At 45.5% G+C, this 14,273-nt stretch overlaps 1 protein-coding gene across 22 annotated transcripts in view; it reads left to right on the top strand.

The window, feature by feature from the left end:
• Positions 1-14,273, top strand: part of MYO18A (myosin XVIIIA) — a 778,205-nt gene that overhangs the window by 327,528 nt on the left and 436,404 nt on the right. For all 22 annotated transcript variants that reach the window (XM_086955115.1, XM_086955123.1, XM_086955114.1 and 19 more), the window contains 2 exons: positions 10,244-10,454; positions 11,957-12,099. In XM_086955115.1, coding sequence (XP_086811241.1) covers positions 10,244-10,454; positions 11,957-12,099 — 354 coding nt within the window. The remainder of the gene's footprint in view (positions 1-10,243; positions 10,455-11,956; positions 12,100-14,273) is intronic.

Here is a 14,273-nt window from a genome sequence, read left to right on the forward strand (position 1 = left end):
AATCCTGGCAATCCTTGAACAGCATGAAACCAGCATCAGGATTGGATAGAGCAGGCTATCCCAGTGCTCTTAAGAGCCCTATAGGCCTGCACTTTCTCTAACGCAGCGGTCTAAGACAGCTAGGTTAGAGAACTTTAAAATGCGCATTTTAAAGTGCACAGCTCCCTGCTCCTATCACTCGGCAGCGCTAGCCCCGCCCCCTCCCGATACTTAGTTCAGGACGGGTTGGATGCTGAAAAATAAAACTGCATTAAATAAACTTCATTACCGTTTTATTTTTCAGCTCTGAGTTTTGTGGGGTGACGCTCCACCGCTTACAAGGAGGAGCCACCCCTGAGCACCTCCTCCTTGTCTACAGTTTGGTTTTACTTGCCCACGCCCGACCACCCGACCAAGCACACACTTCCCAGGCAAGAGTTTTGCCTTCATCAGAAGTGGAAGAGCTCCATTATCACCATAGTAGCATTCTTGGACAGGCGCCCTCCCTGAGTGAAATGGTCTTTTGCGCTCCGCTTCTTCCTGTGAATCTGGTCCCCGCTGAAGACTATGAGATATGTATAGCACTTCAAGCTAAAGCTCACCTTTCACTGGTGTTGATGTGTGGTCACCACACAAAGTAGTACATTGTGTAAATGTTAATGATAGGTCACATTTTCCTTGTCACAGTTATTCTAGCTTCCTATTCCATGTGAACTGGGTTTCAAAAGGACTTTTGAAATGAATTACTTGTTGAGTGCTTCATGCAGGTGGTGGCAGTGCTTAACTTCTGTTGATGGTTGCAAATGGTGGGCACCACCAGCACTCCTATTTAGGGACTAGAACTTATGTCTCATCATCAGACTTTGTACCAGAGCAAGTGAAAGAAAGATATGAAAGGGAAAAAGGAAACAGTGACAAAGGGGCAAAGAGGGGATGATAAAGAACCTGCAGTAGTAAGGTAAAGAGATAGAAGTGTAGAGCGGTGGAAAAAGGGGCATTAAGTAGAAATAAGACCCAAACCTGACATAAGGCAACACCAGCAGTTAACTTCTAACAAAACGTAGTGTTGTTGCACTTTTTCAAAAAACTAATTTAACACTTCGGATATGAATATAGTTGGAACAGAAAAGTCCCTTGCCTGGTGACAGACATACACCCCTGCCCCGAGAGCCCCATCTGCAACAATGTATGAATCCTTGGGGCTTATTTTTCTTGTATTGAGCGAACATGGATCATGCATGCACACCATGATACAGGCCTGTGTGACAGGTTGCGTTCTTGTTGGACGGGTAGAGGCGCCCAAAATGCTACCCTCATAGTGGCGAAAAGCTACTTCCGTTCCCAGGAGTGAAGTAGCACAAACGAGGAGGTGGCAACATACGGTGTAGTGATCAGTAGAAGTGAACAGGCCTTTTTTCCTGTGTCATAGAAGAGAGGCCTACAGGCTCATTCATGTAAATTTCCCCTGCTGTATGCTTAACTCAGCCTCATCCTCCATTAAGATAATATGCAGCACTGTGCAGTGCAGTGCATGTAAGTTGTGTGCCTGTGAATGGTACAATACAAGGAGGATTCTGTGTTCCATTTTGGTAGACCCAGGGCTGACTAGAGGAGCATGAGGAGGTTCCATGAATTAGCTTTGTGGGTTGCTGCTGGATTTCTGTGAGCTGGGCGGGACACACTGGAGGAAGAGAGAGACAGGCTCAGTAGGACATTTGAAAGGGTGCTCTTTGATTCAGAAAGAGGTCACTGAAAAGGGGCCTGGGCACATCTCGGGAAGGATATGGGGCTGATAAGAGAATTATAAAGAGTGTTCAAAGATAACTTTTTGATGCATGTGTCAGTGTGGCTGACAACCAGGGGGAACCTAGAGTCACTCCCATGGCCTGTTTTGTGGGGCTATCGGATTTGGAGTCACTTCTGCTGTGACAGGCTGCTTTCTAGAGGAAGGGCAAGGCAGAGGAGTGGGCCCATTCAAAAGGAAGTAGACACCAACACAGACTTCATACTGAGACCCTAAATCACATTTGATGTCTAGAAATGGAGTACAAGAAGGGGAGCTCGAGGTTCCTAAAATTCAGCAAGACTTCTACCTATAAATTAAAGATTAGTACAGTTGAAGATACTCCACCGCATCTACTACACAAGAGTAACCCTGCAAAAGATAGGGAGGACTGATAGCCAACTCTGCTTGAGAAAGTATGGGGCGGTCGGTACCTTCTATCACACACTGTGAGACTGCCTGGTAATAGCAACATACTGGGAAAGAATTATGCACACAATTACACAAGTTAGCTGAGTTACCATCACGCCACCAAGAGATGTCTCTTAAACATCTAAGAGTCAACAGACCTCAACCATGCAGCTCAGGACCAGGCAACGCTGGGTATGATGTCCGCCAAGCACAACAGCACCAAAAACTGGGGAACACGTACCGAGAATGGAGTGGTGATATGGATGGAGATATGGTGGCAGAGAGGGTGACATATACACATCGAGGGTGCCCCAAAAAGTGGGAACGAGTGTGGGGACCTTGGAATAAATATAGAGGGAACATCTGCACTCCACCTCCAGATGAGTCGGCAACAGACACTAGTTGATTTAAGAGGGGGTGGGACCATGTCAACCAACTTATCTCAATATCACTGTAATAACTGTATAGCTATAACGGAAGAGTCAACAAGTAATAGGAAGCATAATTGTATAACAATCCGCTATTCTGTAACCATATGTTCGAGGCATATGGGCTGCAGATGGTGCATTATGAATAGATCGCCATCTGGTGTTGGGGTCGGATGATTGCACTTTGTTTTTCTCTTGGAAAGTCTTTTGTAGCTTGGTGACTCCTCCTTTGGTTGGTAGTGCGCATGGGCATCGGCTCCATCCTTAGATTGTTTTTTTCCGCCATCGGGTTCGGATGAGGATTGAGACGCTCCAGATCGACTTCGGAAAGAAGTGACTTATCGGCGCGTATTCCCTTTCCAATTCGACGGTATTGTTATCGAACGCGATTTCATTTCCATTCCGACGCCTTTCGACTCCAACATCGAAGAAAAACTTTGATCTACGTCGACGAACAGGAGGCCTTTCTCGACATGATCAAGCCCGGAGTCCATGGAAAGGACTCCATTTAAAAAATGTCCAACGTGTGGTGCTAAGTTCCCACACAAGGACCTACATGAGGTGTGCAACCTCTGCCTATCGCCTGAACACGAATCCAGGGACTGCGAAGCCTGTGCAGCATTCTCCTCCAAGTCGACGATTAGAAACCGTCGAGCTCGAAGACACAAGGTTTCCAGAATGCAGTCGGAGGCGATCCCGGAGCTGTTCGAAGACCAGCACCTCGATGAAGAAGAAGATCATGAAGATCAGTCGGGGTCGGAAGGGGACGAGTCGGATGTCGAAGAACTCGACGTGCAACAAACCGTGAGTGACGACGACCCCTTACCAAAAAACCGACCCCGTATGGTAACGACCCCGCCTTCGAGCCCGGTCAAACCGCAGAAAAAAGTTTCCGACGCCCTGCCTTCGGGCCTGGCAACGAAACCGAAACTGAAACCGAAACTCTCGGTCTCCCACCATGTCGGATCCGAGAAGCGGTCGACATCGACTTCGACGCCGAAGCTTCATGCAAGGGAAAGCTCGGCATCGAAACACTCCATGTCGAAACAAAAACATGATTCGACGTCGAAGACTCACTCGACACTGAAAAAATCGGAATCGAGCAAACACTCGGTTCCCGAAAACACCGAACATTGACGATCGAAAACAAAGGCACCTTTCGGAACCAAAGGCTTCGGTACCAACACAGGAGCAGCAAACAGATCCCAAACAAAAGATTTTGTTTATAGATCCACAAACTGGCAAAGTAGTGACGAAGAAGAGGAAGAATGAACAGTTAGAAGACAAACCTCTTCCTTCTAAAAAGAGAGCACTGGGGACAAATACAACTCCTCCTACTTCTCCTCGACCTAAAGTCACACCCTCTTCTCCTATTCCTCACACTATGCCAAATATTCCTCCACCTTCTACACCAAGACCATCTACACCTCAGTCAGATGTAGACAGTGACACAGGGGAGGGAGAACCTCAAGGGGATGATGACACTATCCCAGATGAGGATGACCCATGGGAAAATTATGACGCAGGGTCAGATGATGACAACGATCCAGAGTTATATCCCTCAAAGCCTTCACCACCTGATGATAACACAGGGTTTGTACAGCTCATTAATAGGGCAGCAAAATACCATAAGGTAGATCTACATACAGAACCTCAGGTAGAGGATTTCCTATTAGAGACACTACCTACTGCACAAAGAACATCAGGTACTCTACCTATGCTGAAGGGTCTTCTCAGTCACACAGCAGAAATATTCAAAGACCCAGTGAGGGCTAGGGTGTTAAACCCAAGAATTGATCAAAAATATAAGGCGGCTCCAAAGGATCCAATATTTATCAAAGGACAGGTACCTCTGGACTCGCTTGTAGTGTCAAACGCTCGCAAGAGAGCGAACTCATTATCTACAGGAGGGGCCCCTCCACCCGATAAAGAGTCAAAATTAATAGATGCATCAGGCAAAAGAGTAGCATCACAAGCGGCAAATAGCTGGCGTATAGCCAATACACAAGCGCTACTTGCACGTTATGACAGGGCACATTATGATGAGTTAGAAAAACTCATCACACATCTCCCCAAAGAACATCAGAAGAGAGCAGATCAGCTAATACAGGAAGGAAAGATAATAACTAACACTTCCATTAAGTGCGCCCTAGACGCGGCAGACACTGCAGCAAAATCCATCAACACCAGTGTCATGTTAAGGAGACATGCATGGCTTAGAGTCTCAGGGCTCAAACAAGAAGTACAAACATCCTTATTGAACCAACCCTTTGATCAGAAAACACTTTTTGGCTCAAGCACAGATGAGACCTTAGAAAAGATGAAGGATACAGAAACGGCTAAGTCAATGGGAGCATTACAACAGCCAACACAAAGGGGTTCCTTTCGTAGATCCACCTATAGAGGAGGCTCAAAAAATACAGGAACAAATCAGCAATCCACCTCTTTTACACCTACGTCACCCAAAGGTAATTCAAGAGGTAGTTACAGAGGTAACAACAAAAAGGGTAGAGGCCGCGGAAATAATAACAACCGCAACTCCCCAACCCCAAAACAGTGACTTAATACAACTTCCCCCAGACCACATAACACCGGTCGGGGACGTCTATCACAGTTCCTACCTGTCTGGGAAAACATCACATCAGACAAGTGGGTGAGACAAATTATCCAACATGGTTATTGCCTAGAACTCACAGCTACCCCACCAAACATCCCCCCCAAACAGCGTCCAATGAGTCAAGATCATCTGACATTGTTAAAAGAAGAAGTACTATCACTGCTACAAAAGCATGCCATAGAGAAGGTTCCAAAACATCAACAAGGGACAGGAGTATACTCTCTATACTTCCTAATCCCCAAAAAGACGGGTCTCTAAGACCAATCTTAGACCTAAGACCTCTCAATGCATACATAAATTCGGAACATTTCCACATGGTCACGCTCCAACAGTTACTTCCTTTACTGAAGAAAGGGGACTTTCTTTCTACACTGGATCTAAAAGACGCTTACTTTCATATCCCAATTCACAAAGCCCACAGGAAATACCTAAGGTTTGTAGTGGAAGGACAACATTATCAATTCAAAGTCCTTCCGTTCGGGGTCACAACGGCACCAAGAGTGTTCACAAAATGCCTAGCTGTGGTGGCAGCACACCTAAGAAGACAACAAATACATGTCTTCCCTTACTTGGACGATTGGTTAATAAAGGCCAAGTCACAAGAAGAATGCCTTCACAACACACAGAAGACCATTCAATTGCTGCACCACCTAGGGTTTACGGTGAACTACAAAAAATCACACCTGCAACCAAACAAAATTCAACAATACCTAGGGGCTACTATAGACACAGAAAGAGCCATAGCATACCCCAATCCAATCAGGATACAGACAATGGTCAAGTTAATACAAAGATTTCAACCACAACACTCACTACCAGCACGAGTGTTTATGCAGCTGTTAGGCATGATGTCCTCCTGCATACTGCTAATACCATATGCCAGACTACAAATGCGTCCACTACAGGAGTGTCTAGTGACACAGTGGAATCAAGCTCAAGGTCAGATTACAGATCTGGTGTTGGTAGACGACCGTACGCATCGCTCTCTGAAGTGGTGGAACACAACAAACATTTCCAAGGGACGGTCGTTCCTAGAACCGATTCCACAAGTGATACTGACAGCGGACGCATCGCTCTCCGGATGGGGAGCGCATATGGACAAATACACAGTGCAGGGGAAGTGGAGTGTGCAGCAAAAGAAACTGCACATCAACTACTTGGAACTATTAGCAGTATTTCTAGCACTAAAAGCTTTCCAAATGCAAATAACCAACAAGGCAGTCCTGATCAGAACAGACACCATGACTGCAATGTATTATATTCAAAAACAGGGGGGGACACACTCTCTCCAACTATCCAAACTAGCACAGGACATTTGGAGATGGGCCATTCCTCAAAAGATCTATCTGTTAGCAGAACACCTACCAGGAGTTCAAAATCAGATAGCAGACATCCTAAGCAGAGAGTCAGAACAAGTACACGAATGGGAGCTGCACGACCAGATACTGCAGCCATTCTTCCAAAGATGGGGGCAACCAGAGATAGATCTGTTTGCCAATCATCAGAACGCAAAATGCCAAAACTTCGCATCCAGGTACCCACACCACCGGTCCCAGGGCAATGCACTATGGATAAATTGGTCCAACAGATTTGCTTACGCTTTTCCCCCTCTCCCACTAATTCAGTTAGTGGTTCGGAAACTGCAACAGCATTCAATGACAATGATACTAGTGGCACCCATGTGGGCAAGACAGCCGTGGTTCACCACGCTACTACAACTCTCTCAGGTGCCACATCAAAAGCTAAGATTATTACCCATGCACCTTACACAGAACCATGGAGAAATAATGCACCCAGATCCCAAACAATTGAACCTAGCGATCTGGCTCCTGAGGTCATAGAGTTTGGATACTTAGATTTACCACCAGAATGTATGGAAATCATTAAACAAGCAAGACGTCCTACCACCAGAGCATGCTATGCAGCAAAATGGAAGATGTTTGCTGTACACTGTAACAGTAATCACATCAACCCTCTGGACGCATCCACTAATCAAATCAGTTGCTATTTACTACACTTGCAGCAATGTAACTTAGCATATACCTCTATCAGGGTTCATCTCGCAGCTATAGCGGCGTACCTACAAAACAGGCAACATCTTTCCCTGTTTAAAGTACCAGCAATTAAAGCTTTCATGGAGGGACTCAAAAGAGTCATTCCACCAAGGCGGCCACCTTCCCCAGTCTGGAATCTCAACATAGTACTTACCAGACTAATGGGACCACCATTTGAACCTATGCATAGGTGTGAGATACAATTCCTCACATGGAAGGTGGCCTTCCTCATAGTTATCACGTCACTCAGAAGAGTAAGTGAGTTACAAGCTTTTACGATTCAAGAACCATTCATGCAGTTACACCAAAACAAAGTGGTTCTTAGAACAAACCCAAAATTCTTACCAAAAGTAATTTCTGCATTCCACATCAATCAGTCAGTGGAACTACCGGTCTTCTTTCCAAAACCACAGACGGTAGCGGAAAGGGCCCTACATACATTGGATGTCAGAAGGGCAATATTGTATTATATAGAAAGAACACAAACTTTCAGAAAGACAAAACAGCTATTTGTTGCGTTTTCTCCTACACATAAGGGCAATCCCATCTCTAAAGCGGGCATTGCCAAATGAATTGTAAAATGTATTCAAATATGCTACTTAAAAGCAAAGAGGACATTAACTGTTCCTCCTAGAGCTCACTCTACACGTAAACTAGGAGCATCTATGGCATTTTTGGGAAACATTCCACTAGATGACATATGCAAAGCAGCTACCTGGGTTACACCGCACACCTTCACAAAGCACTATTGTGTAGATGTGCACACAACACAACAAGCTAGAGTGGGACAAGCTGTATTAAAGACTTTATTTCAGACAGTTGCAACAGACACGGGCGACCACCGCTAGGGAGAGAACTGCTTTATAGTCTATTCATAATGTACCATCTGCAGCCCATATGCCTCGAACAGAATATGCTACTTACCAGTATGCATCTGTTCTTGGCATAGAGGGCTGCAGAGTGGTACATGCCCTCCCAGCCTCCCGGGAAACCTGTGTCTGTTCCAACAATATCTTATTTAGATACACTTACATGGGCATTTCTATCTGTATTCTATCATACTACTCCATCTAACCCTACTATGGCAAAACAATCTAAGGATGGAGCCGATGCCCATGCGCACTACCAACCAAAGGAGGAGTCACCAAGCTACAAAAGACTCTCCAAGAGAAAAACAAAGTGCAATCATCCGAGCCCAACACCAGATGGCGATCTATTCATAATGTACCACTCTGCAGCCCTCTATGCCAAGAACAGATGCATACTGGTAAGTAGCATATTCCTTTCACACATTAAACCTGTAATCAATAAAAAGAATACATAAAAAAAGCCTTCTACCTGTGACCAGGGATGGAGACTTAGGCCTGATAATCTTCCAGCTGGAAGAGGCATCACCAATGGGACATCCAAGACCACCTGCCCTTGGATCAGACCAGTGCACCCTGTCCTTGAAGTCTGCTTGTCAAGACCAGTGTTCTCTGTGATGTAGAGGAGAGCGCTCAAAGAAGTGATGTCCAGTGGGGAATCCTGATGAGTCGATAGCTGTATACCAAGGTGTGAGGATACAGCAGGTGCACTGATCGGGTCGTCTCCTGTGTGTAGGTTCAAGTTTGTGACCCCGTATGCCAGAGGGGGCCACTGTGAAGTTAGCCATGGTCTTCATCACTGTTTGGGCGTTGCCGGTGTGCAGAGGAAAGTCAGCAACTCTGTATGCCAGGTGAGTCCGCTGTGAAGATTATTGAGGTGTCAATCAGGCTGTGGCTTGTGGGTGGAGGAAAGTTGGTGACCTAGTATGCCAGGTGGGTCCGCCTGAAGATTATTGCAGTGCCAATAGGGATGGCAACTGTATGTGGAGGAAAGTCGGTGACCCCGTGTGCAAGGTGGGGCCACCGGAAAGGACACTGACCGTTGCAGAGTTTAAACTGTCATAAGTAGAAGCTGCCGTGGGGCCCCACGCGGGCCCGAGCCTCTACTGAGGACTGGAAATAGTGCAAAGTACCCCCAACCTGTGGGAAGAATTAGAGAAAGTTACTGTCTCACAGGAGGAAGCGCCATGGACACCCAGCTGAGTTGCGCCTGCTATTTCCCAACAGCTGCTACTGGCGCTCTGCATGGAGTTTCCTTCTGCACCATCCTCGCAGTAGTGGGTAAGTCTGATTGCAAGGCCAGAAGGACCCAGGAGAACGTGTTCAGCTACATAGCGCTTCAGGCGCTGGAAAACATTTGACTTTTATCAGAGTGGGAGTGGTACTCCACAGACTCAGACTACCACTGTGACCTAACCTGAATCTCTCCTATAGAAAAGGGGGAATCGCCACTACTGCTAGTGAGAGGGAAGTGGGACTACCTATTGAACACTAGACCCTACTCCTCAAGGGGCTAAGTGTATTGTTTGTGTATACCATATTTCACTTTAAATTTGTATATAAAATACTTCTTTTGTCATAAAAGAAAATATTTTACAGAACAATCATTTATTCCTACCACGGAACGTACTTTGAGTTGTGAGCCTGTTTTCACCCCCCACCCCCCTCTGTATCTACCTGCCCTCCCTCCCCCACCACCACCATCACCGAGAAGCTTTGGACTGCTCAATCCGTGCTACCACTAAGAGTCAAGTGCTGAACGGAAAGGGTACTTGGCCCAGTCGCTCAGGACACCAAGAATAAAAGGCGTCAAACCCCAATGTTGGGCCCAGTAGCTTCTGCTTGCTCCCATAGCCATCTGAAGGGGGTTCTGACACATATTTTTACAAAGGGAATTGAAGTTTCCTGTTTTTGGAAATTCAGTTTGCAAGAGTATGGTTCTTTTTTGCATGTATTGTTTTGCAAGGTATTTCCTCGTGTCCTCATATTGTAATGGTATAGTGATTCCCAGACTGGCACTACCTTCAGACAATATGATGATGAACCCACCGTGTGCACAGTTGCTTCCTTTCTCCCCTTAAGTCTCTACCCTATCTTTTCTATAGGTGATGCAAATGTTTAAAGGGGGCCGCAGAGAGGACACCTCACCTCACATCTATGCCGTGGCCCAGGCTGCTTACCGCAACATGCTGATGACTCGCCAAGACCAGTCCATTGTCCTGCTAGGAAGTAGTGGCAGCGGCAAGACCACTAGCTGCCAGCACTTGATCCAGTACCTGGCCACAGTGGCTGGTAGCACCGGCAAGATCTTTTCAGGTAAGTTGTTAGAAGGCCTCTGTGTCTTTCCCTGATTAGTGGCACATGTTTTTACTACAAAATTCCCCCATCTTTCCAAATAAATTAGCTACGTGGGTGCTAGGCTTACAACTCCTGACTCCCTTCAGATAAAGCCCTATAATCTTATTGATCTCACCAATTTTTTTGAGGCCCTCTTTGCCTAGTAAATTTCAGCACCTGGAGTTTTCCCTGTCCCAAGGGACTGGCAGGTGGGCCATGTGGCAGTGGGCCAGCTTATGACAAAGTGTCAGACAATCAACAAAGTGTAGGTTGACAGCGGAGGGACTCCCCGTCAGTTGTGAGGGGGATGAGGATCTCATAGAGTTCAGAAACATGTTGGGGGGGGGGGTCACAGAAGAAAGCACATGGCATGAAAGTCATAAAAGGAGGCTGTCAGTGAGGAAAGCATAGGTAAGTGAGCCAGGAAAGAGGACTGGTTGGAAAAATAAGTGGTCTGTCAGAGGGTATATGAAGAAGGTAACTGTGAAGCATGCAGCCGGAATAAAGAATATTGGGTAGTGGTCTCCGTCCTTCACGGATGCCAAAAGGGGTGGAGAACTAAAATAAGGCATCGAAAGGGAGATGTCAGGATGGCAATGCATCAGCGACCCAAAGAAGTTCAAGAAGCCAAGAGCCAGTATGACATACAAGGGAACTGACTGTCACTCTACAGTAATCTATGTGCAATTTGGTCAGAACTTTGCATCTCAGGAGTCCAACTGAGCCTTCCACGGTTGTTGAAATGAGCTCATTCATCAACATGTGCAACATGAGCAACATGTGTTTGTAGTGGCAGTGTTCTATGTCAATGTATGCCGCAATAAGTGCTGCCTAATACCTTGGCTCATTGTTATTCCTTCTCCTCTTTATGGATTCTTGGTAAGGCAGCTAATTCGCTTTAGGGTTTACGGGTACTGCTGCACGCCCTCCTAGCGTGACCACCACCCCGATTGTAAAATGATAGAGCCTTCTTTTTTAAGGTATGCACTTTTGTGTGCAACACCTCCCACTGTCCAATCCCTAATGCGTGAACATATAATGGGCTGAACGTAAGACACACAGTTCCTCTTCGAGTTACCTTGAGTACGTTTTACTGTGTATTCGTTTGATTCTGATTTACCCGTAAGTATGCTTCTACTTGATGAGCAAGCGTTTGTGTGTCCTCAAAACGTAATGAACAATAGCAAATGAAGTACATTTGGTAAATACTAGAGTTGCTCAGTGGTTGGCATTGGACTGCTTCACCACTGATGTTGTAGTTAACATTTTGCTTTACTGAAAATTAACAATGTTAATTGTTTCTGTATAGATTTTTTTGTATTTTTGTGATTTTGAGCTCAAAGTATCACTAGAGTCGATTTTTTTGTATCCTATTATAAGAAATCAATGTTGTGGATCATTGCAGAGTTAGGGTAAATCTCTTCTGCTTTGTGCCCTTACTGGCTGTTTGTGATTTGTTGTCATTCTTACGTTTCTTGCAGCGGAGAAGTGGCAGGCGGTGTACACCATCTTGGAGGCTTTCGGTAACAGCAGCACAACAATGAACGGCAATGCTACCCGCTTCTCACAGATCATCTCACTGGACTTCGATCAGACGGGGCAGGTAGCCTCAGCCTCCATCCAGGTGAGGAGCCAACTTGTGGCTGCTTTGGAGCCAGGCTCACTGGTACTCCGTGTTTGTGCATATGTGAAATGAAGTGTCTATTTCATTATTGGAATATACCAGCACATTGGATCATATTCTGTGTCAAGGGAAATTACAGTCAATGTGGTTGGCACTCTGCTTTATGACGGACACATCTCCCTACTTGCACATTCTGACACAGTAGAATATATATTAGTGTGTTCTGAACAATTATTAATAATATTTATATTATTAAATATGGGTTGTTGTTAGTTATGTTAATGAATGTACAACTAAATGAAGGGAAGGCTTCAAAGGTTTGTAATTAATGGCACAGATTGCGAACATTAAAACATGTAAATCATTTTAGTGTTTGGAAGCCTAATGGTAAACATCTTCTTCATTAGTATTTGTATTTGTATTGTCATTTATAGAGCGCAATTATCACCAACAGGTCTCTAAGCGCTATCAGAAGGGGAGACTAGCCTACAGGAGCAAATTGGGCGGGTGTTAACAAGAACCCCAGGTTTCTTGGCAAAGATCCGTTGTTAACTTCTTCCTAAAAGGAAGAAGTGCCCGCTCTTTGCGCAATGTCTCTGGTAATTTTTTCCACAAAGGGGTGATGGTGATGGAAAAGGCTCTACCCCCTTTGGAAACAAGCCTGAAGGACCGGAGCCCCCGATTCGGAATGTAAAGTGCTAGGCAGTTTTTAACATACAGGGGGGCTTGACCTTAACACATTTGTAACTGGACAAGACCAGTGCCAGAGCATATAAAACTGCCTACGGGTCCCAGTAATGCAGAGACCAGGTAGAAACACAACGGGGTAGTGCTAGCCACGTTCATATCCAGCTAGCAAAACGTGGCTGCAGAAGGAGCCAGCGAATTCAGTTCACCACTGTACTAGGACGAGTAGGGTGGTGTTTTTGCACCATATTATCACTGTGTTGTGAAATAGATATGGAATTGGAATTGGATATAGAGTAGCAGGTTTTTTGTTTGCCCATTTTGTGCCCGTTTGTAGTCCGGTTGTATTTGTTATGTAAAAGATAGCAGCCGGCAACAGCTAAAATGGAAAAAGGCACAATCTTTATGTTCGAAGCATCTATTACATTTTGTTGTCAATACTTGCAGACAGGAAGTAGTGTTTTTCTACCTACCTTGATGCGAAGCGGGTAAACTTAGCAGTTAGGTAATCTTCACTTTCCTGTTCATTAACACTAGACCACTGCTAAGATTCTGGATACAGGAATAAAGTACAACTCTGTAGACCGGTAAGATTGCTCAGCGTGCTAAATGGTATATGTGTGACAAACACGTAAAGGCAGGTTCTGCAAAAGCCTTCTTCCTGATCTGACGCCTACAGGGCAAGAACATGTGCTAGCTGATATAACACAAAAGTAATATACGTTTCTCATCTTTTCTCCTAAACGTTTTTCATTTATACTCTGCATCTGTAATTGTTTCAAAACAGCTTTTCGTTTCATAGAACTTAAAAAAAATACTGAGAAATCTGTGACTGGGCACACCCTTTTGTCGACATAGTTTTTTCTTCTTGTGGTAGATCCTTCGGCCAGGTGGTAGCAGAGACAGAAAACCCAGAGCGGGGCGTGTCTACGCTCCAGGAGTCTACCTCCTTCCTTATTGGGTGAAAAGTCACGTGTGTCTGTTGCCTTGCTGCTCACTGAGTTTGTCTGCACCTTGTGACTGTCTCAGCGCACCAAAAAACTCTCTGCGAATTTGAATTTCCTCTCTGAGGATATGCTGGTGGCACCGAGGTCCATATATCCTCTGTCTTCTCATGACCTTCAAGCCCACCTGACAAGAGGTTGCTACCTGTGACGAGATGTAATTGGCTGTGTCTCTACCCTGACACATGAGATAAATGCAGCTCACTCAGACCTGAAGCCTGGCACAGACTGATTGATCCTTCGCCTGCGCTGAGATAAGAGCATAGTGCCACCTCACTGCTAATCCGAAGCAGACTGGCTGTTTAAAGGTTCCTCCGGCGTGAACAGTGGCCTCTCTGTACCCCACGTGATGCTATCTATGACATTCATCTATTGTCATGAGCAGGCCACCAGAGGAGCAGAAGATGGGTTGTCCTGGTCAAGCAGGCAGAATCTGAGATGGTCATCACTGGGACAGCGCTGACGGAGGAGCCATAACTAAAC

Source organism: Lissotriton vulgaris, chromosome 2_1 (genome assembly GCF_964263255.1).
Source record: "Lissotriton vulgaris chromosome 2_1, aLisVul1.2, whole genome shotgun sequence".
Taxonomy (NCBI): Eukaryota; Metazoa; Chordata; class Amphibia; order Caudata; family Salamandridae; genus Lissotriton; species Lissotriton vulgaris.